Source organism: Lytechinus variegatus, chromosome 3, assembly GCF_018143015.1.
Source record: "Lytechinus variegatus isolate NC3 chromosome 3, Lvar_3.0, whole genome shotgun sequence".
Lineage (NCBI taxonomy): Eukaryota > Metazoa > Echinodermata > Echinoidea > Temnopleuroida > Toxopneustidae > Lytechinus > Lytechinus variegatus.
The window spans coordinates 48,979,560-49,002,754 of NC_054742.1; the positions used below are offsets into that span (position 1 = coordinate 48,979,560).

A 23,195-nucleotide genomic window follows, 5' to 3' on the forward strand; every position below is an offset into this window, starting at 1 on the left:
TAAAGAATTAAATTGAATTGAATGACCAGTTGGGAGAAAAGAGTGACCTCTGTGACCTTTGACCTTGTATACTTGGACAAAGTTTGAAGTTCATCCATTAAAAAGTGTTTTAGTTATCATAAGAACAAAAAATAAATATAAAAAGAATGAACAACCCTAAAACATAATCATAGTGCCTCCCTTCCGCAACCATCTATTGTGGGCGGAGGCATGAATATCAATATACATGTAGGGGAAGGCGGGGTAAGTTGAGCATAGGGGCAAGTTGAGCCACCAGCCCCAGGCCAATAATGAATGAATCAGACATTGTGGTGGTGTCATGTATTGATGACCCATAGCATAACCCCTAACCCCACCACATTGTTTTCGACTTTGAAACAAAAAGTAGTTTTTTAGAGGGAAAAATATGAATTTCAGCCAAAAAAGTAAAAAAGAGTGTAAAATAGATAAGTGCTTTATAAACACACACATCTTTAAATATAATAAAGACATGATAACAACATTATTAGTCCAGGTATGGATCTTCATTCTTGTCATAGTCTTTTATATGATGGATGCATAATAAATGTGTGAATACAAATTATCGCACTAAGTTCGGACTGGGGTAAGTTGAGCCAAACAGCATGGGGCAAGTTGAGCCATGGTAATTCCTATGGTAATGTATCTTAAAAAACAAACAAACCATAAAAATCGATTGAAATGCTGGCTGAAAGGAGCAAATTTACATGACTGCTCTTTTCCTTTTAAAGGATGTTAGTATTTATAGAGAATTAGCAAGTGAAAAGACTTTAAACAAAAAATTGACATGCTGGTTCTCCCCTCATACATTTTGTACATAGTTTTTGTGGCTCAACTTACCCCAGAAGGTGGCTCAAACTTGCCCCATATATGGGGCAAGTTGAGCCATTTGACATCGTTTTTTTTTCAAAGGTCACGATGACTTTCAGTGTGGGGATAGAAAGTTATATATAGGTGGAAAATATTTCAGAAGAATTAAATTTCAAGGCAAGGTACTTATTTCGACAAGATTATTAATCATATCAATTCTAACATGCAAAAAGCAAAAACTGTCACAACTTACCCCGCCTTCCCCTACATGTATCTGTATTAAAATTCATTTCAAGCCAGCATAAAAATTTCTAATTTGTTAAAAGCATTATAGTTGATTCCTTCACCAAACCGTGGCACTCTGATAATGGCTTTTCATGTGCATAATTATAAATTGATAAGTACATCGTACTTGTAACCTTGATGCAAATCAATCTAATACATAGAAATAGATTAAGTTGAACCAAGGACTTTGCACTTACTGTACTGAGTGACTGTTGGCTTTGTGGAGGGCAGAGGGACGTATGCATCAGACACGTTTCTATTGCAGTAGTCTCCGGCACAGCAGCAGATCCTGCTAGTCTGGTTTTTGGTACGGACCAGGTATTCACTCGGCTTGCTGTGGGCAGTGCAGTTCTCTTGGTTACAATTCAGAGACCTGGCCTCATTCCCCCAACAACCTACACATGAAGTACAATGGAGATAAAATGGAAAAAGACACTGAACAAAACAATTCCCAGAATGGCACTAATGTCACTATGTCCTCCAGCAATGATCCAAAGTCTCCACACTCAAATCAGGTGAGGTAACTGCCCCCCTGTTGCACCCACAAATGTAATAACGCCCACAAATGTAATAACGCCCACAAATGTAATAACACTTTACCCACAAATGTAATAACGCCCACAAATGTAATAACACTTTACCCACAAATGTAATAATTTTTGATCGCCCACAAATGTAATAATGACTTTACCCACAAATGTAATAAATTTGAAGGGATTTTTGGCGAATCCGATCTAAACTGAAATCCTATAGTAATGTGTTCATATAGCACAAAAGTGCAAAGTCTTTTTTCAGACCGGGTTAATAAAACATCAAAGTACAAGTCCAAAGTCTTTCTTCCAGACCCGGTTGTTTCAAAAATTATAATATAAATCCAAAGTCTTTTTTCCAGACCCAGTTGTTTAAAAAAATATAATAAAAGTCCAAAGTCTTTTTTTCCAGACCCGGTTGTTTAAAAAATTGTGATATAAGTCCAAAGTCTTTTTTTCCAGACCCGGTTGTTTCAAAAATTATAATATAAATCCAAAGTCTTTTTTCCAGACCCGGTTGTTTCAAAAATTATAATATAAATCCAAAGTCTTTTTTCCAGACCCGGTTGTTTCAAGAATTTTAATAAGTCCAAAGTCTTTTTTCCTGACCCAGTTATTTCAAAATTTATAATTTAAGTTCAAACTAAGATACGATAATGATATTCCTGTGGAAAAAATGGGAATCGAGCTTAGTCTTTTCTCCAGACCCAGTTAATTAAAACTGGTGGAATTAATGTCTTTGTTGTTGTTTCAACTTATACGGTGTATATTGTGAATATATGCACTAAGAGTAAATTGAGAATCAAGCGTAGTCTTTTCTCCAGACCCGGTTACCTGTTATTTAAACACTATGAATAACAGTTTAAAAACAGTATAAAGACCCCATAATCTTATTAATTCTGGATATATAGCGTAGTCTTTCAGCCCGACCATTTTTTTCTTTAAAAAACGCTAATAGTAAGAATTAGAAAAAAATCCAAGTTTAAGACCAAACAAACCTTCAACCTAAGAACCTGTTTTAAAAGAGTTTTAGAGTGTTGTCTTTATTCCAGACCTAAAACAGTCAGGAAAATAAAATCTTGTAACATAAGACCTTATATTCTTATTCTCGTGGAATAACACGAGTTTTAAAACATACTCTTTCCTCCAGACCCGGCTATTAAAAAAAGTAACTGAAAAACTTCGAATCTAAGACCAAATTTCCAAAGTTTCACCCAGTAAAAAAATGTCTTTTTTAAAATAATACAACTACCCCTACAAAACATTGTAATAACGCGTGGTTAAAGCAGACATCCTTTCTCCGGACTTGGTTACTATTTGAAAATAAAATAGTTTTTACAAATATTCTAAAACGAATACCCAATAATCTAATTACTGTGGAACAACATGAAGACCGATTGTCGAAGATCGACTTTCCTCCAGACACAATCATTTCAGGAATAAAAAATCAATAAAACTCAACCCCCAACAACGAATCTAAGAACCAACAATCCTCCAAATTAAGACCATGCATGTAGAAAAGCACACGTTTAGAGCGTTGTCTTTATTCCAGACCCGGTGATTTAAAAATGATTTAAACAATCCTAAAAACAAAAGACTCATATTCTTATTCTTGTGGAATAACACGAGTATTATGCTTAGTCTTTCGTCTGGACCCGGTTATTTAAAAGATTAAAAAATATTGAAAAAAAAATGACAGCTGAGACCAATCTTCAAAATTAAACCCACTTAAAATGCTTGGGCTTAGAGTGTTGTCTTTACCCCTCACCGACGTATATTATAACTACAACTAACGACTGGGTCTGAAAAAAAGACTTTGGACTTGCATTATAATTTTTGAATTAACCGGGTCTGGAAAAAAGACTTTGGACGTATATTATAATTTTGAAACAACCGGGTCTGGTAAAAAGACTTTGGACGTATATTATAATTTTGAAAAACCGGGTCTGGAAAAAGACTTGGACTTGTACTGTAATATTTCATTAACCGGGTCTGGAAAAAGACTTTGAACTTTTGTGCTATATGAACGCATTACTATAGGATATTAGTTTAGAACGAATTCGCCAAAAATCACTTCAAATTTATTACATTTTTAGGTAAAGTCATTACTACATTTGTGGGTAAAGTGCATTATTACATTTGTGGGTAAAGTGTTATTACATTTGTGGGCGTTATTACATTTGTGGGTAAAGTGTTATTACATTTGTGGGCGATCAAAAATTATTACATTTGTGGGTAAAGTGTTATTACATTTGTGGGCGTTATTACATTTGTGGGTAAAGTGTTATTACATTTGTGGGCGTTATTACATTTGTGGGCGATTATTACATTTGTGGGTGTAACACCCCCCCCCCCTGCAGGGATTTATTCCTATGAAGTGTCTTCTTTGCAGCTACATGTACATGTATACTACACCATGAACAATAATTGTAAACCAAAATATACATGTACTGTACATTAGAGCCCGAGCATTATCATCATCATCATTGTCATTGTCTTTGTTGTCATCATCGTTGTCATCATCATCCATTAATACTGTGACTGAAGATCAAACCCCCAAATCCTAATGCATGAATGGAATTGAACTCTCATAAAAGAAGAGAAAACATTTTTTAATATATGTTTTTCTATTTTCTTTTCTTTAAAAAATAACTCAGACTACAGAGAGAGAAACTACATTGTTCAATTAAAGATAAATGAAAGTAGTTTCAGTAAATACTGATTTAACAAGAAAGTGTGTGAAACCAAGCTTAATTGTTACTATATCATCGAGGATCTAGATCTGGAACAGTTACTTAACTTTGTGAAATCTTGAAATCTACGCTGAAAAATGCTCACACTGAAGATAACCAACACAGATAAGTGCACATGGGACAGTGTATAATCATTGCTTTGAATACCGTGCCCATCGCTTGACTAGTACCCTATGCTTATTTGCTAATTTCTCAGCAATTACACAATTTCTTCCAGAATCCTTTGGCACATATTCTTATATACAAACAGACACTTTGGTGGTCATTTCATTGAATTCTGTACGAACTCATTTGAAATCGTTACCACAACTGGAATTTATCTTTAAAGGAGAATGAAACCTTTGGAACAAGATAGCTTGTGTGAAAACAGAAAAAAATCAAAGAAACAGATCAACAAAAGTTTAAGAAAAATTGGACAAATAACGAGAAAGGTATGAGCATTTGAATATTGCAATCACTAATGCTATAGAGTTCCTCAAATTGTCAAAGATGTTTGATGTCACTTGTGAACAACTCTTACTTTAGTATATATTTCACTTAATTGCCTCTTTTAGCACATCTACATGTATCAGTAGATCATGTGTTCTTTCTGTAGGAGGGCATGTAATACAGATTTTTAATAAATCATGGATAAAGGGTTTGTATCACCACAAGAAAAAGCAAAGAGGGACATTTTGAAGGTATTTTATAGTCCATCAAATGGAAAGTTGTTCACATGTGACATCACACATCCTTGTCACATTGTCAATGGGAGGATCTCCAAAGCATTAGTGATTGCAATATCAAAATGCTCATAACGTTCTCATTATTTGTCTGATTTTTCTCAAACTTTCTTTGTTCTTATTCTTTGATTTTTCTGTTTTGACACAAGCCTACTTATTCTAAAGGTTTCATTCCCCTTTAAAGTCTGCTCAGCCAAAAGATAAAAACTTGGGATACACGGAGAAAAGTGCTAATGGGCTGGGAGACCACTTCATAAACTACCGTACATGTAAATGTAATTTTGTTTTCAATTTTATATTTGTCAGTGCAATATGGTGGAGTGATAATGATGAAGTATAATTCACTTCAATAAATCATGTAAATCATTTATTGGAATTGCAGGTATCAAACATACAAAAAAAAAAACAATCGAATGATATGACTTTTAATAAAAATTTGATTTCTACATCTGTGTCAAGAAAGAGAGAGAGAGAGAGAGAGAGAAGACCTTTGAAATTGGCAGACTACCGTAGCTCTAGTGAATCTTTTTCATTCAAAATTGTTCAGACTTTTTCACAATGTGATTCTGTATAATACAAGCTAAGAAGTCAGCAGACAGATATTTTCATATTGACCTGTAATATTCATGATTTGACCAATGGCCCCACACAAGGTGGAAAAACAAATCGGACACACCATCATGCTCAAGACTCATCTCATAAAGCACCAAGAAATTGGTAACGTCATACTGCTGATTCCTTATTGTACAATATTAACTTCCATAGCAATGACATTTACTGAGCAATCTCTGTGCTCATTAGAATGCATGACAGTGATTTCTCATTTTACGCTATACAAAAATCAATGACTTCATAATGAAGGGAAACAGTTATGCACCTGAGAAATATTGCTACCTTGTAATCTGGTAAACTCACACAATGGAAAAAAACAGTAGAATGTTAATGAATGCAGAGCAAGAAAGCAGCTCACCAGAATCCCCACCTCAACACAGATTTTCAGGGGTTTTACATGAAAATTGTTATCAGTGATTTTAACAGGCTATTTGCTCTCACTCAACCAATCAGGATGAAGGATTTGCAGTAGTTTTAATCTGTCAGTAAAATGAGTGAAAATACATGTATTTTCATAAACACCCACCAGTTGTTTTGTAATAGTTTGCTGTAATACATGAAAAACATTTTAATAAAGTAATTTTAATATGTGTTATATTTGCAGAAGAGAGCATGTTGCATTATACTTTTATAGCAATTTTGACTGATACAGAACAATCTTCTCGATTTAAAAATGATGTCAGCACTGGTATCAATAATGCAACTCCATGCATACATGTACATGTACGTGTACGTACTACAGGTACATGTAGTATAAATAGTATCATGGTTATCCAGCTCTCACCCCCCCCCCCCCATTTAAAAAAATATCACAAACTGCATTTAGAATCTCCTTTTTTCCCCTCTGATTTATATGTACCTCATGGAGAAAAATTCATCATTTTTTAATATGATTAAAGCTCTTTTTTTTCTTTACACTTTATGCTGTATTTCAAAGGAAAAAGAGAGTTACTGAGTGACATCAAGAGCTCACTGATTTGCATACCAATTGCAATGTTCACACACTGAATAAAAAAGCAAAACTTTAAATATACCATAATAACTTCTATATTCTATTTTGATGCATTTATTTTAGGCTAATGCTTGCATTGTTTTTTTTTATTTTTATTTTTTTAATCATTCACATGTGAATCAATTTGACGTGGGGTGGACTTGGACTTTGTTTGTATAAACTTGGATTGCAAAGATTTCATTTAAGACTTTAAACCCTCCGGTACCTGCATGTAAATGCACTGCAGGTCATAGGGTTACATGTAGATAACATCATTCCACTACATTCATGTTTGCCACTGCACTTGAACAGACATCATGCTATGACTAATGGAAGAAACATATGGTTAACTTGCACAAAGTTGGCTCTTCTTAAAAATCAATTTTAATTGAAAAATATTCAACCCTATCATTGCAAGGTTTGGACTTTCAAAAATCATCCTCAGTAGCAGATCTGGGGGGGGGTTAGAGGTTTAAACCCCCACCTCGGGCTCCCTAAAAAATAATAAAAAAGGAGTGTGGGATGAAAATCCAACACCCCGTCCCTGTTTACAAGAGTCGCGCAAGCAGAACATAGGCGAATCTACGGGGGGGGGGGGGGGCGGGATGGGGGGTACATGTATTATTTATTACATCACAGCTCATCGTAATTAGGTGAAACCAACTGGTCAAACCCCCCTCTAAGCAAAAGGCTAGAGCCGCCATGGATTCTCTGTTTTTTGTCATGATTTTCCTCCCCTAAATAATGCCTCAAATATTTATATCATTTTCATGAGAGGGATGAATAGGCCTACTCTTAAATTTACCTGCTCTTGGCAATATTTACATCTATGCACCTTTTCACTGTAAAATCACATGGATGAACATACATCACCAGCCATAAACACCTTCTTTTTTTTAAAATTTCTATGTGCTTTTGTAAACGAGCATGTCCACCTTGTAATGGCAGTACACCCCACCCCTAGGAGTAACACAGGCATGTAATACATGTTTGTCAAAAAAGCTTGCAGAACTATGCTTTACATGTACAAATACATGTCACAGAAAAAATAATAATAACCCACCAGAGAAAGAAAAAAATAATTTGATTCATGCATCAATTCACTCACTAGTTAGAGCTCTCAATATTTAATGAAGATTTGATGGGCATACCAAAATGGCTCTAGTCTGCCAGTACAATTTTATTATAATTTTGCCCTCTGCCATTTCAAATAATATAAATCCTCTTCAATCCCACTCAGTATCCAATTTGTTAATAATTTTTAGCTGCTCAATATCAATATTTAGGACAGTGAACAACATGTGTACAGTATTATGTGAGATTGTAACTTCTAATAAACAAAATAATGTTTTAATAGCAATAGGCATTTTATGTCTATATGTCTGTGGTTTTCTATCTAGAAATATTCTCTTCCGAGGTGCACAAGAGAAAGAATGAGAGAGTTTGGATGAGTAAAATGCTGAAAATTTCATCGAAATCGGATAATAAATAATTTAGTAATTGAATTTTAAAGTTTATCAATATTTTGTGAAAACATTTAAATGCACATCGTCATGAATATTTATTAGGTGAGCTGATGATGTCACATCCCCACTTACCTTTTGCTTATGTTATTACATGAAATAATGTTTCATTTTTTCATACATGTGTAAATGATGTGTCTCCATTATGATGAAAATAGGTTGTGGCAATAAATACTAATGCACTTTACCAGTTGTCAATCCAATTGTTTTTAGTTATTTAATGGTAGAAAATTTTTTAATAAACATAATTTCATGTAATACAATACAAAAGAACAAGTGGGGATAAGACATCATCAGCCCATATTTATAAAGACAAGCCTAGAACTGTTTCAGCGGAATAATGCAAATCTTTAAAATTTAATAACTTTCTTTTATTTGTTATCAGATTTTGATCAAATTTTCAGCATTTTGCTATTTGAATTTTACTCTATATATTGAGATATACATATTTTTAGCCTGGACCATCCCTTTTAAAGGTTAAGTCCACCCAAGAAAAATGTTGATTTCAATTTATAGAGAATTTTAGAGAAAAAATTGAACAAGGAAAACGGTAATCATTTCATCGAAATCAGGATGGTAAAATAAGATAACTATTACTATTTTATTATTTATGACTTTATTCTTATTTTACATCCGAATCTGATGAAATTTTCCATGTTATGCTTGTTGGACTTTTATCTTTTTTTGTTGGGGTGGACTTGTCCTTTACAAATTAAAAAAAGCCTTAGAATGCAAATGTATGTTAAGGCCATAAGCTGGGTTCTCAACCAACATATGGACAGGTACATGTATACAATTTTAAAACATACCTGAAAATTCACAGCCGGATTTGAGGTGTTCACCTCTGCACATTCATGTACTGTACATGTGTGTCAAAAAGGACATTATAATGCATCACCATATTTCTTCCCCCTTTTCCCCAATGAAGATCTGATAGACACAATTCATCACACAGGAAATAATAAAATAAAACAAAAATGCTGATACTTACATGTTAAGTACAATGCTCATCAATATTTTCCAATACAAATCATCTTTATCAAAAAGCAGTAAATTAATTCATGTACGCGTACATGCAAAGTCAGTTTTTATAATGTTTATTTTGAAAATACAGTATGGATGCGCTATGAGTACGACAGTAGTTAAAAAAAAAACCACACCATTTAAATCAGTGTCCTCGAATAGTGAACAAATTTAGCACTGCTATCATTGATTTACACCTGTCTCCATCAAGTTTAATCTTCCAATATCAACTACATGTATGGTTCCCATCCATCCTCAGCTCTGACTCACGTATAGGAGCAATGATGACTGAGCATGCATCATCCGATCCATTTCTTTCCCCTCTCGGCAAAGCGCAAAGAATAACAGAAAATATATCCACTAGCAGATCTTCGGCAGGATGCAGGCATCGCTGTTCAGTGTTTGCCAATAATTTCATATATTGCTATCGCTCATCATTGCCATACCTCCTCACTCATCCTAACTTGATTAATTTCTCTTGGGCATTTGGAAGTCAGAAGTGATTCATCTGATTATGAAATGAGAATGAAAACTGAAAATTCTAGATGCAATTAGTTCAGAGATACAGACTTTGGTTTGAGTGGTTGCAAAACAATGAATTACTGAACTAACATTACAGAATGAATTTGAGTAACATTTGAATTTATACAATTATAAAGTTGGGGCACTTTAAAAGATTGGTACGGTAGATAGAAGAACTGAAAAAAAATTATCAATTGCTTTTGAGTGGCAATTATCTGATCCAACAGCTCTCAAATATTTAAGATGGAGTTGAAAGCCATCATTCATATCCCTGATTGATACTTTTTTAATGAAGTCTGTCTTTGTACTGTTCACATAATCACTACCCTTCAGTAGTATCAAGACTTATTAAAAAGGATAGCAAATAAAACTAGTGTATTATCCTTAATAGAGCTTGGTTGCTTCAATAAAAACATCTTGTTCAGAATTTAATAATGAATAACTTTGCCGAAGGATATGCACGTATCTACTAGACCTAAGAGGATCTGAAATGCCAACTTTATAATGTAGACGTACATACTGTATACCCATGATAGAAAATATGCAATAGAAAATGCAATGGTTACTGTAAAGATGGCTTACTAAAAATATAAGATCTGAAAGTGTAAAGGCCAAGTCATGTCAAACTTATTAAAACAGGATTAGATTTTTTTCTTACTCAAGCAATCACAACACTGACTGACACCAATATTGGAAAATACTTTGAAAGACAGCTTGTCTTTAATTTCCACTATTACAGTTTAATGTCTAGAAATTGGTGACGGGGGGGAACTAAAATTATATTTTGATGGGGGTGTGCCTCACAAAACCCTGAAATGGGGTCTAAGGAACTGACTACAACGGTAAAATACGGGGTCTTGGGAACTAAATATATACCAGGCGGTGTGAAGAACAGGGTCTACGGAACGGGATCGTGGTACTGTAGGTACGATGCACGCTAGCGCTATGCAAGTACATGTGGGTGCTAGAAGTGCAAGGAGCTGCTAGCAGCTACTTACATGTAGGAGGGAGTTGTGAAGCCGTGCGCGCAGCTCTCGCGCTGGACAAATTTGGCAGGGCTAGGGAAACAAGATGTTAACTATCGGGGGTCTTGCCAGCGGGGCGGCTTCTGAACAAAATTTTGTCATTCGGAGTATCTAGAGAACTGAAAATTAGGTCTGAAAAAGGGGGTCATCAAAGCGGAAAGTCGTTGTACCAAAATATTTGAGTGTTCCCCCCCCCGAGATGGGTGACATGCAAACACATCCATTATAGAGTTGATGGTGGCAAACAATCACTTTGGAAAATGAAATACTTCAATAATATTTCTAAATAAAATAAAATGTAGATACACTCATGCGTGTATCGTATTTGCCAAGAGAAAGATTAACATCTTAATGAAGAATTGTACCAAAATTTGTTTAACTTTTTTCTCACAGTATGACACTCCAAAATTTAGTGTCATCACAGCAGGTTTCAAACTGATGTGGATGCATTTCAGAAATACATGTCAGGGCTGAATATAACAAGTACATTATACATGTACATGTATGTTCACAAATGCATTCTTGTTAAATTATGCAACATTCGGATGCCTTGAGGCAACTGAAACCCCAGTCTCAAATAAAATGAATCATCATATTGCATTGGGTAAACCCATCCAATCTAGGTTTTTAATAAGTAAACTTGGGTTAGTTGGGTATTCTGGCATTTTTTCAACAGGCAAAGTATTTCCAAATGCACTACATGAACATTATGTGGGAATTTATTTGTTATACTTTTAAAATTCAAGAACTTGCCTGTACAGTACAGAATATCAATTAAACTGTATCAGAATTACATATATTAAGAGGTGCTTCATTAGCAAAAGAAAAAGAAAAAATTAACCTAAAATGTGTGAAAATACTTCACATTCAACTGTTTTGGGTGATAAATAATCTGATCCAATGTTATTGTCAATTCAACTGATCTATTAGTTTATTACTTTCAAACCAAAGGAAAAGAAAAACATATCTTGAAAATTTCAGAAATGGCACCTTTAATTCATACCAATCTCATGAAAAGAAGATAACCTCTTGAAACAAGATTGCTTTCCAGAGTGCCATTGGATGGAGAGATATTAGATGCACTGCACACAAACTCTATAAAATGGAAGTCAGCTTTATTATGGCTTGGGGTAAATGCAATATTCTATATTGCAGACACTGAAATTGTCTAATAATAAATATCACATACATGTAGGGCCTACATGTATGTTGTTGCAACTTGCTGAACATTGCTATTACAAACCTCACATAAAGGAAAAACGTTTGTGCTATTTATTTGGTGTAAACTGTGCTATACAATGTCCTCTAAACTACAAGGCCTGCATTTCATGGGCCTCTTGAACCTACAACTGAGAAACATTGGTGAATAATGTATGGCATGGGGGCCAAAATGAATTGCCTCATTGATATTCATAGAACTCCTCTACTCAGCTAGATGAGGTTGAAAGGTCAAGATAGTGTGAATCTGGTTTATCCAGCATCTGGTTACTGAGACGCTTGAGTATACATGTACAATATATTTACAATGAAGGACCTACATGTACATGTAATGTATGTACCAGATAGCAGCAATTTTAACAAAAATGCTAGTAAAAATAACTGATCAAAATATTCTGTCAGCCATAGATCATGGGTAAAACAGACATGATCTTGAATATGCATCAACAAGAGTGTTGCTAAGGCGAGCACATAATACGCCCACCTGTAACATGGAAAATTGAGTTTTGGTCAAGCAAGTGGAAGGTGGCGACTTCACCTTTGACATCCTGACCTCAAAATCAATAGAATTGCTGAGATCTATGCTGGTATAGTAATATGAGCCTACATGTAGGTTAGGTTCAACTAAAGTTATCGCGTTAACAAGGACTTCAGAAGGCTAAGATGAAACATGACCTTTTGACCTCAAAATCCATAAGCTGCCTTCCTGGGATCCATGCTAGTAGCATTCACACCAATTTATATGAGCCTAGGTTAGGTTAAACTGAAGTCATAGCGTTTACAAGGACGGACGGACATCGAGCGTGATACCAATACATGTACATCCCGTCTCAGGAGAGGCATAATAGGTCCATGATAAAAAGGACTATTTCATTTATGAGAGTTTCTCAATGAGAATTTGAGATTTGATTTTTATGAACAAATACATGCACATTGCCTATAGTACCAAAAAGGCAGGGAGATCAAAATTAAGCATTACATACAGTAAGCATATCTCAGTTTTACACTCTCCTCATACATGTACCTTTAATTATAAAACTGAGTCCCTTTTTTTGCATATTTGAAATATTCAGGTGTTAAAGTAAAATTTGGGGAAAATGAAATTAAATGAAATAGCCAACTATATAGGGCAAGACATCGATGTACATGTAGGTTGAATGAATCAAAGTATCAAACTGTATACAAATTACATGTAGTCCAGTGATCCAATGCTATTTGATTTAATGCTAGTGCCTTATGCCCTCTGGTGGCCATTACTATACAAATAATGAATAGGCACTAGTGTGATGGTATATAGGGTTATGCACAAGGTGAAGGAAAGATGCTCTATTCCATGAGGCATAGCCAAGTTTAATAGTGTGTCTCTTTCTTTCACCAAATGCGAAATGTCGAACTATTTGCTTTATATAGTGTTACACTGTTCTAACCGTATGTAACTATTTAGTGTTACATACTGCCTCGGAAAATAGTGATAACATGAACAATAATTTTTCCTATGTTTATCTATGAAAATAAGAAAAAATTATTGAAAGCGAAAGCAAAATATCTCAAGCATGCATATGATCTGCAGCAGCAGTGAGCATTTAGCCAGTTAGCCCTACGCATATTGGTCTGCATTTATAAAGCGCAATATATTGAATCGTATTATGACGTCAAGGCCATGCAATGGGATAATTTGGACGGTACGTACATGTATGCAAATTTTTTACATTGAAAAGTTTCACATTTGCTTGTGTACAACAAGTAAGCTTTGTACAACAGTGGATGATGAAAAGACTTGGTAATCATATGATCTTTCGCGATTAAACTGCATTCTTTTTCTCTACACTGTAATTATTACTATGATTTCACAAACAGAAGTTTGAAAACACAAATAAAATGGAGGCTTACATTTACACTGTAGATTGTACAGGTAATCCTCACATTGCTGAAATAATTTTAGTGTAATAATAAAATCAAGATTTCATGCAAAATCTGAACAGTTAATACATGCTGACTCACCCACACTTGGGTACTCAGTCTCACCCACACTTTAAACTGCTGATGATCATAAGATATATTTTTATACCTGATGACCCGATATTGTGATTTCAAGAATGATATCAAAATTCCAATGATAATGTATTTCTGTGAATGAAACAATGCACAACAGCACAAGCTGAAACTAATCCCTTCCTTTTTTATATAACCTTTCTTTCAATGTTTTATAAATTCACTATTTTTTTTTTTGGGGGGGGCACCAAATTTCAAAGTTGGGTATAAAAAAAAATAAGTGTTGAGCCATGACTGATTTTTTTTTGTTGTCTGGGGCAAAGGACGTTCCACACAGTTATGATTGTGAGCATCATGATGTGCGCATACTTTATGCTATGTGCATTGATATCACAATGGAGGAACAGGTGATTAATCAACTAATTAGCTGAAAATAAAAGTAATAATAAGAAGCTGGATTTATAAAGCGCTTTTTGCTAGAGGATACAAAGCACTGCTATTATTACCCCGGCTTTAGCTCGAGCTACCATCACCGGCGCTCAGTGCATGCAAGGAATTAATCCTGCTGGGTACCCATTTACATGTACCTCACCTGGGTCGAGTGCAGCACAGTGTGGATAAATTTCTTGCTGAAGGAAAACACACCATGGCTAGGATTCGAACCCACGACCCTCTGTTTGAAAGGCGAGAGTCAGAACCACTAGACCACGACACGCCTAATCCATTGACAAATGTTTTTTACCCCTAAAGCTGCTGGGGGGAGGGGGGTTGAATGTACCCGCCCCCCCCCCTTGATTTTATTCACGAGCAAATTTTTTTTTTACTGCGTCACTCACTGACTTTTTACTTTGAAGTCTGACGTCTTTTCAGACCCAATTCATGATGACTAGGTATGCGGTTGAAAAACTACGCAACATTACGTAAGTGCATGTTGGACCCAAATTGCTCAAAAACTTGATTTTGTGTACAAAGTCAATTGATGTAAATTGAGTTTTATCATCTTATGAATTCATAACTAAAGATATGAGTATTTTTACCGACATCAGTTGAAATCAATTGATTTTTTATTTTATAAGCATATTATGCTTGAAAAAGGTTCTGCTATGAATTTGGAAAAAAAAAAAACACAGAAAAACAAAAGGTAAAAAAATAAAGAAATACATAAGAAAGTCATAAAACTAGCACATCAATGATGTGGAGCTCATCCGACATCTCGCAACAAAATTTAACACAATTTTAATTTCAGCCCAGTTGACACTGTAGTGAATGATATTGGTGACATAAATTGAGGATATAGAATTGAAATTGATGAAAAAATGACATAGAAGCATTTTTGTGATCTATGAATAAATTTCATATAAATTAAGCATAACTTTCTCGTCAAAATTTCTTAACTCTGTGTAGAATCTTGGTGAACCTCATGTAGCTCTCAGATGGAACAAAAATAATCAAAATCAATTAACAGATAAGTAATTTTTGTGAGTTTTGAAAATATATGAATCGGCATATTTAATGAATTCAAAATTCTGTGTTGAAATTTTGTATCACCACCTGGAGCTATCATATAAAGCAAACAAAATTGAAATTGATCAACAAATGAAGAAGAAAAACATCGTTTTTGTGATTTATGAATAAATTTTGCATTTTTTAGCATAAATAATTTTCCAGACAAAATTTCAATATTTTGTGTACAAGTTTGATGAACCTCATGCAGCTCTACCAGATGAAAGAAAAACAAATCAAAATCTGTCAACAAATAAAGAAGAGGCATTTTTTGTGATTTATGAATAAATTTCCCATAAATTAGCATAAGTAATTTTCTAAGGAAAATTTCAAAATTCTGTGTAGAAGTTTGGTGAAGCTCATAAAGTTCTACCAGATGGAAAGAAAAAAAATCAAAATCGGTCAACAAATAAAGAAGAGGCATTTTCTGTGATTTCTGAATAAATTTTTCATAAATTTGCATAAATAATAATATTCTACTGAGAATTTCAAAATTCTGTGTAAAAGTTTGGTGAGCCTTATGAAGTTCTACCAAATGGAAGAAAAAAGAATCAAAATCAAAATCACAATCAAAGAAGAAAAAGCATTTTATGTGAATTTTTAAAAATAAGAATAAATTAATTTTGCATAAATTAGCATAAAAATTGTTCAAGTCAAAACTTCAAAATTCTGTGTAGAAGTTTGGTGAACCTCATGAAGTTCTACCAGATGGAAGAAAAAAAAAATCAAAATCGGTCAAAAGAAGCATTTTTTGTGAATTTTGAAAAATGCGCATAAATTAGCATATTTAATGAATTTCAAAATTCTGTGTAAAAATCTTGAATCCCCCACCTAGTGCTATCATATAGAGCAAACAGGATTGAAATCGGACTTCAAATGGCGAATAAGTAGCATTTTGAAATTTGGCCCTTCGGGCCGGATGAGCTAACAATAAAATACCTGAGAAATTCATTCTTTTTATTCATTCGTTTAGCAATGGTACATGTATAAAGAATATTAACACCAAAAATTAGCATTCTAGGAGGGGTTTGTTTTAATAGTGAATTAAAGCAAAAAGTATGATTTACGCATAAATTAGCCTAATTAATTCATATGAAAATTAAAAATCTTGCTATTTCAGAAAAATCAACCATACAGCCTTGTAGATCACATCCTACACTATTATAATGCCAATTTTCATGGCGTTCGAATGATTGGCGGCAGAGATTTCAAAAGGGGGGGGTTCAATACCACTACAATTTCTGAGTACATGTACAAGTACTTTACTCTGAAGTGCTGCAAAGTATGACGAATATGACCTCAAGTTCGATTAAATGGTAGATCAAAATTGGTATGGAGTTTTTCCTCACATACATGTAGATACAGAGCCTTTTGCACATTTTTTGGATAACAAATTGACAAATAGCAGTATTAAATTTCAACTTTTTGAGATTACATTTTGTCATCTTTCACATCATTTTGAAAGAAATGAAGATGCTGCTAGCCTTTAAAGGACAAACAAATAGCAAAATGAATTAATTCTCCAATTTCAATTACAAAACTCCCAAGAATGTTCTGTAATCTGATTGGTCCAAATCAGATCACATGATATTCAGCGAATTGCACTATGGCATCCAAAAGTCACTATCCTGCACTCTGACGTCATACCAAATGTACTATCCTGCACTCTGACGTCACAGTGCGGGGTTACACTTCGTAATTCCGAAACAAGTAAATTGCCTATACCTCGAGTCGATGTTCGTTAATCCGAAATCGTAAAAGGGTTTGTTAATCCGAACGTTTGTGGCGATACTCCGAAAGGTTCGATAATCCAAAAACGAAATAAGGTTTGATGTTCCAAGGTTCGTTAATCCGAAAACGAAATAAGGTTTGTTGTTCCGAAAACGAAATAAGGTTCATTAATCATTTCGTTTTCGGACTAATGAACCTTCGGAATTACAAACCTCACATCGTTTTCGGACTAACGAATCTTCGGAATTACGAACCTTCGGAAAATACGAACCTTCAGAATGACAACCTTCGGAAAAACGAAGCTTTGAAATTACGAATGTATGCGCAGTGCGGGATAGTGCGAGGTCAGGAATTAGATCAAATATAGCATTTGGGGCAACTTAATACAGGGGGGAGGGGGGGGTGTATAAAACAAAAAAGCATGCATTCTTGTGTATAAAGGACCTAAATAATGAACTATGTGCTCGACTCGCAAAATGGATATACCACACTCGGTACTGCGGACCTCGGTGCGGTATATCCATTGGCTCTTCTCGTACATTATTTGGCCCTGCATGCGCGTGCTTACGTGCATTATTTGTATATTGTCAAATTTGATGAAATTTACATGGAATTTATTCTTAGTATTTATTCATAGAAGTTTAACCTCAATGTAGTGATCTTGTGGGGTTTAAAGATGCAATATTCTTGAGAAATTCTGATTGGGGGAACTTCAAAGCTAAATAGCCCCAAAATAGCAAAATCCAACATGAACCCCTATTATTTCGGAAGGGACTCGGTTCAAAGGGGAGCAAGAGCAATCACTCGCTACCGCTCGCCTTAATCCATTTCAGGTACTCTGATTTTTCACTCGCCTATCAAAGTGAATAGGATATTTATGTGAACATAAAATGATAAATGCAGAAATCAAGCAATATCATAAACTTTTGTATTGTTTGTACAACAAACGTCCGTGTATAGTAATCTCTATTCTGACATCATTTAACCTAAATGTAGAACGAGTGTCAGTCAATAATCAAACTGTTAGAGCCAACCTTGATAACCTCATTCTCAGTCAAGGTCTTATGAATAACACACAATTACATTTAAAATAACATTTAAAATGAGATAAATATTGCATACATCAACATGTATTTTCAGGGCATCTGATTTAGTTGTGGGCTGTAACTAATAGTGTCCATGTACATTCCTTTATCCATTTTGTAATCAGACAAAAAAAACTCTAAAACTCTACGCCGAAGAAGAGCTTTTTGCAGTGCTCCCCTACCACTCTTCTATATAAAATGTTTTACAGAGCTTTCTACTACTCCCCTCATCATTATATAACTGAGTCCCTGTTTTTGCATATTTGAAATATCAAAGGGATGGTCCGGGCTGAAAATATTTATATCTTACTAGAGTAGAATTCACTGAGCAAAATGCCGAAAATTTCATCAAAATCAGATAGTTATTGAAGTTTAAAGTTTAGCAATATTTTGTGAAAACAGTCTTCATGAATATTCATTAGCAGGGCTGATGATGTCACATCCCCACTTTCCATTTTCTTATGATGTTACATAAAATCATAATTATTTCATATTTGTGTGAATAATATGTCTCCCTTATAATGAAACAAGTTGCATTAATAAATATCTAATGCACTAAATCAGTTGTCAATCCAATTTTTCTAGTTCTTGGAGGAAAAAAATTGAAAAACCTAATTTCATATAATAAAATACAAAAGAACAAGTGGGGATGTGACATCATCAGCCCACCTAATGAATATTCATGACGACTGTTTTTACAAAATATTGCTAAACTTTAAAATTCAATAACTTTGTTATTTGTAATCCGATTTTGATGAAATTTTCGGCATTTTGCTCAGTGAATTCTACTCCATTCATTAGGCTACAAATACTTTCAGCCTGGACCATCCCTTTAAGATGTCAAATTTTCAAGTAAAATTTGGGGAAAATGTGTAAAATACTCAAGTAAAAAGGTGTAAAATATTCAAGTAAAATTAGGTGAAAATGATATAGATCTGTGGAACATCCATAAACTAAAAACTGAGATTTAATCTACACTACAGGTTCTGGGTCACTAGTGTGGATTTCAAATTTATATATTTTACTTGTATGTAAAAGTAATAAATGCCTACCTTGTTTCTGAATGAGGATTTCATTCTCATAGTTGGGATGTGTGTACCAGAATGAGAAGCACCTATCATTCTCTTCTGGACAGAAGATAGTAACATTATCTGGCTGAATAATTCCCATCACCTCATCTTGACTGGGGTTCATCGGGTCATTCTGATTCTCTGATGGGTAGTAGGCACAGTAGATAGCATCCCCAGGATAGATGAAAAGAGCTGCAAGTTTAAATACCACAGAAAAGATGGATTCTCAAGAGCACTCAGTCAAAATGCATGCCTTTGCAGCTCTGATATTGCCAGACTAAAAATATATTTAACTCACTTCTTAAAAAATTCCACACTGCTAAGCAAAACAAAACTCGTGCAGCTGCTGCTACAACTTGCTAGCTACATCGCGCGGGCCAAATTAAATCCATGAAAATGAATAACCACATCCAGACAGAGTCTATCATAAGAAGAAAAATAATGATATAACCATGGAGCTAACAGAGAAGGAGAACCATCTTCCAATTCCTCTGTTAATCCTTCGTTATTGCTTCCTTCGGGCGAAGGAACGATATCTAACATCAATCGGCGAGCCGCCAGGCGAAAGTTAGAGCACGCTTACATAACACGATAAGCCCCCTCGTAAAATCTGAGGTCAGAGATTTTTTGAAGGACCCTGCCAGGCACCGTCGTAAACAACGTTCTCCCACATAACTTCCCCCGAGCTCATTTTTTTTTTCAAAATTGAAACACGACTTGCTGTTCTTCTAACATCCATATCTCTTTGTACGGATTCCTGATGTACGTCTTTTATGTATGGTTGAACTTCTGAGATGATCCCCTTTGCATACATACCAAATACGTTGCAATCTGAATTGACTCAACAAAATTACAAACGGAGGAAGTTGGAGATTGGTCATTTTAAGTATGTCTGTCTTTCTTCCGTAGTTAAATCTTTTCCTAGCCGTACCTGTTTTAGAAATTATAATATGGAGAAAAAGCAGACTTTGAGCTTAATTTTGATGCAAAGATCATTAGTGAGGTTACAATGGAATTGATAATATAACGACGAATCTGCGGGGCATTTCTCTGGCGATTGTCGCATCGTGGAGTACCCTCCGGTGCCCCACGCACTCCTATTTGTGTAAGTTGAAAGTGAGTGTAATGAATGACGGGAGCCGTGCTCGCTCAGCTCTTGTCTCTGTATCGTTTTTGGAAAATAGCAGGGGCCGCGGAGCGAACAGATTTAATTTACAAACCAGTAAAAAGGAGAACAAAGTATAAAAATTGTTATTCTACATAATAAAGAACTTAAAAACAACATGTTTGGGACCACAAAGAAGTATACCCAGTTCTATGTCAGGACGATTCATTTTAAGTTCCAAAGTCATTTGGAAAAAATTACAAGCAAAGTTTTACAATTTTTAGGACAAAAAATAATCATGATTTAAAAATATTATAGAGAACAAAATAAAAGATGATTACAACTATTGAATTCATATTTTTAGTTTAATCTAAAGAAAAAAAAAGGCTTCCAAAATATAAAGTGTCCGGACACCTGACCCCCCCCCCCCCCTCATTTCTAAAACATTCTACATGTATTCCTGTTCTAGATATATTTAGAAACACCGAATATCATTATGATTTTTGTTAGATTATGAGATTTTTTGTTTGTTTAAGATTGTACTTTTTTCTTTCATATCCTTTTTCTGGCATCATTCTATCCTTCCTCTTTGCCCCTTTTTTTTTATTCCATCCTATCTTTCTTTCCTGATCTTCTCTCTCTAATCATTTTTCTTTCTTTCCTTGTTTGTCTTACTCTCCGTCCTATTTTAAATTTCCTTTTTTCCTTCATTTTTCTTTCCACTTTTCTTTGCTTCCTTCTCCCTTTTCTTTTCATTCTTTCTCGATCCTTCCATTATTTTCTTTTTTAAATTCTCTCCTTCATTTTTTCCTCCCTCTCTTTCATCCTTTCTTTCATTCTTTATTATATTTTTTCCTTCTAATTTGTGTCCTTTTTCTTTATTTCCCTCCCTCCCTTCCTGTTTTTCTTCTTTCTTTCAAAGAATAAAGGAAGCATTTTTCTTTTATTCGTTCTTTCTTTCCTCATCCTTTTTTCTTGCTTCTTTTCTTTCTCTCCCTTATGTTTTCTTTCACACATCTTCCCTTCCTACTTTTCTTTTTCTTTCCTTCTTAATTCATTTCAAATAATGACGGAAACATTTTTTTCTTTTATTCTATCTTTTATTTTATTTTATTCTAACATTCCTTAATTTTCTTTATTTTTTCCTTCATTTTCCCCTTCATTTTTTTCTTTCTATCCGTTCTCAATTCAACTCTTTTCTTTCGCCTTTTCATTCCCTCCTTCATTCTTTCGTTCACCCCCCCCCCACCTTCCAATTCTGTAAATTTTTTCCCCAAGTCGAACACCGTGTAGCCTCCTTTGTTGATCTTTTTTTTAAGACCTGGCTCGGTCGATCCGCTCATGCAGCGTACTTTGTCGATTGTCCCGTATTTCTTTTTGTGAAATCTGGTCAGGCCTACATTCAGCTGGTTCCAAAACCAGATTTTCGTCTTCGAATCTACGAAATCACGACGTTCGAAATCGTGAGCCGCCATGTTTGCATAAAATTCGTGAAATGCATTATGGGTCAAAACACTACTGCGCAAGTGCAAACCCGAGCTGTTGATCGCGTCGATCAACTTTCCTTATCTGATTTACGAGCGGCCTCTGTAATGCGCCGTGAGGGACCCTGCTGAGAGGGGATTAGCGGTGCCGCGCATGGGGCAAAGCGTTTGAGAGAGTCAGATCTCCTTCTGTTAATAGCTCTATGATACAACTGTACTTACAAACAAGTGAATAATCCAAACCTGAACTTGAGGCAAATCAACTCAACGAATAGCAGCAGACGATATGCACCGACAATAAACTCCATGTGGCTGGGATAGATTGTCACTCGTTCTGTTAGATGTAATTTTTATCTCATTAATTTGACAAAATTACGAAACTCGGGGAATTATTTATCTGTATAAAAATATAGTAACATCTCTTATTATTTTTTGAATTACGAAAAAACCTTTTTTGAAGTAAAACGTTGAGGTAAATTACATGTAAAAGATCATCGCCCAACATGCGTAGCTTGTATGTCATTGCAAACAAACCATCTCAAACATGCACGTACCGTGACTGGTATTCCTTCCTTGCCCGCCTTGCTGATTGAGAGCTGTGCAACACGTGCATAGATCTATTCTCTCAGTCAAGGTGAGCAAACAATGACGGCATGTGTTGTTGTGATGGTTTGTTTACGATCACATAATGATGGGGATGATCTTTTACATGTAATTTTAGTTTACCTCAACGTACGTTTTACTTCAAAAAAGGTTTTATCGTAATTTAAAAAATGATACGAGATGTTACTATATTTTTATATATAAATAATTCCTCGAGTTTCGTAATTTTGTCAAATTAATGAGATAAAAGTTACATCTAACAGAACGAGTGACAATCTATCCCAGCCACATGAAGTTTATCGTCGGTGCATATGCCATATCGTCTGCTGCTATTCGTTGAGTTGATTTGCCTTCAGGTTCGGATTGTTCACTTGTTTGTAAGTACAGTTATATTATTATTTTCCTTCTTATGATAGACTCTGTCTGGATGTGGTTATTCATTTTCAAGAATTCAATTTGGCCCGCGCTGTGTAGCTAGCACTTCCAGCTGCATGAATTGGTAGCGAATCGGCATGTACATGACTTGTGATCGTGTTGCAAGTTGAATTTTCATCATCATCATCATCGGCGTAATTCCCCCAATTTACCTC

General features: G+C 34.8%; 1 protein-coding gene across 3 annotated transcripts in view; it reads right to left on the reverse strand.

Moving 5' to 3' along the window:
* The window catches only part of LOC121411232 (bone morphogenetic protein receptor type-2-like), a 47,638-nt gene that overhangs the window by 11,695 nt on the left and 12,748 nt on the right, over positions 1-23,195 (reverse strand). For all 3 annotated transcript variants that reach the window (XM_041603834.1, XM_041603835.1, XM_041603836.1), the window contains exons 3-4: positions 19,396-19,605; positions 1,311-1,508 (exon numbers count right to left, since the gene is read on the reverse strand). In XM_041603834.1, the coding sequence (XP_041459768.1) occupies positions 1,311-1,508; positions 19,396-19,605 (408 nt within the window). The remainder of the gene's footprint in view (positions 1-1,310; positions 1,509-19,395; positions 19,606-23,195) is intronic.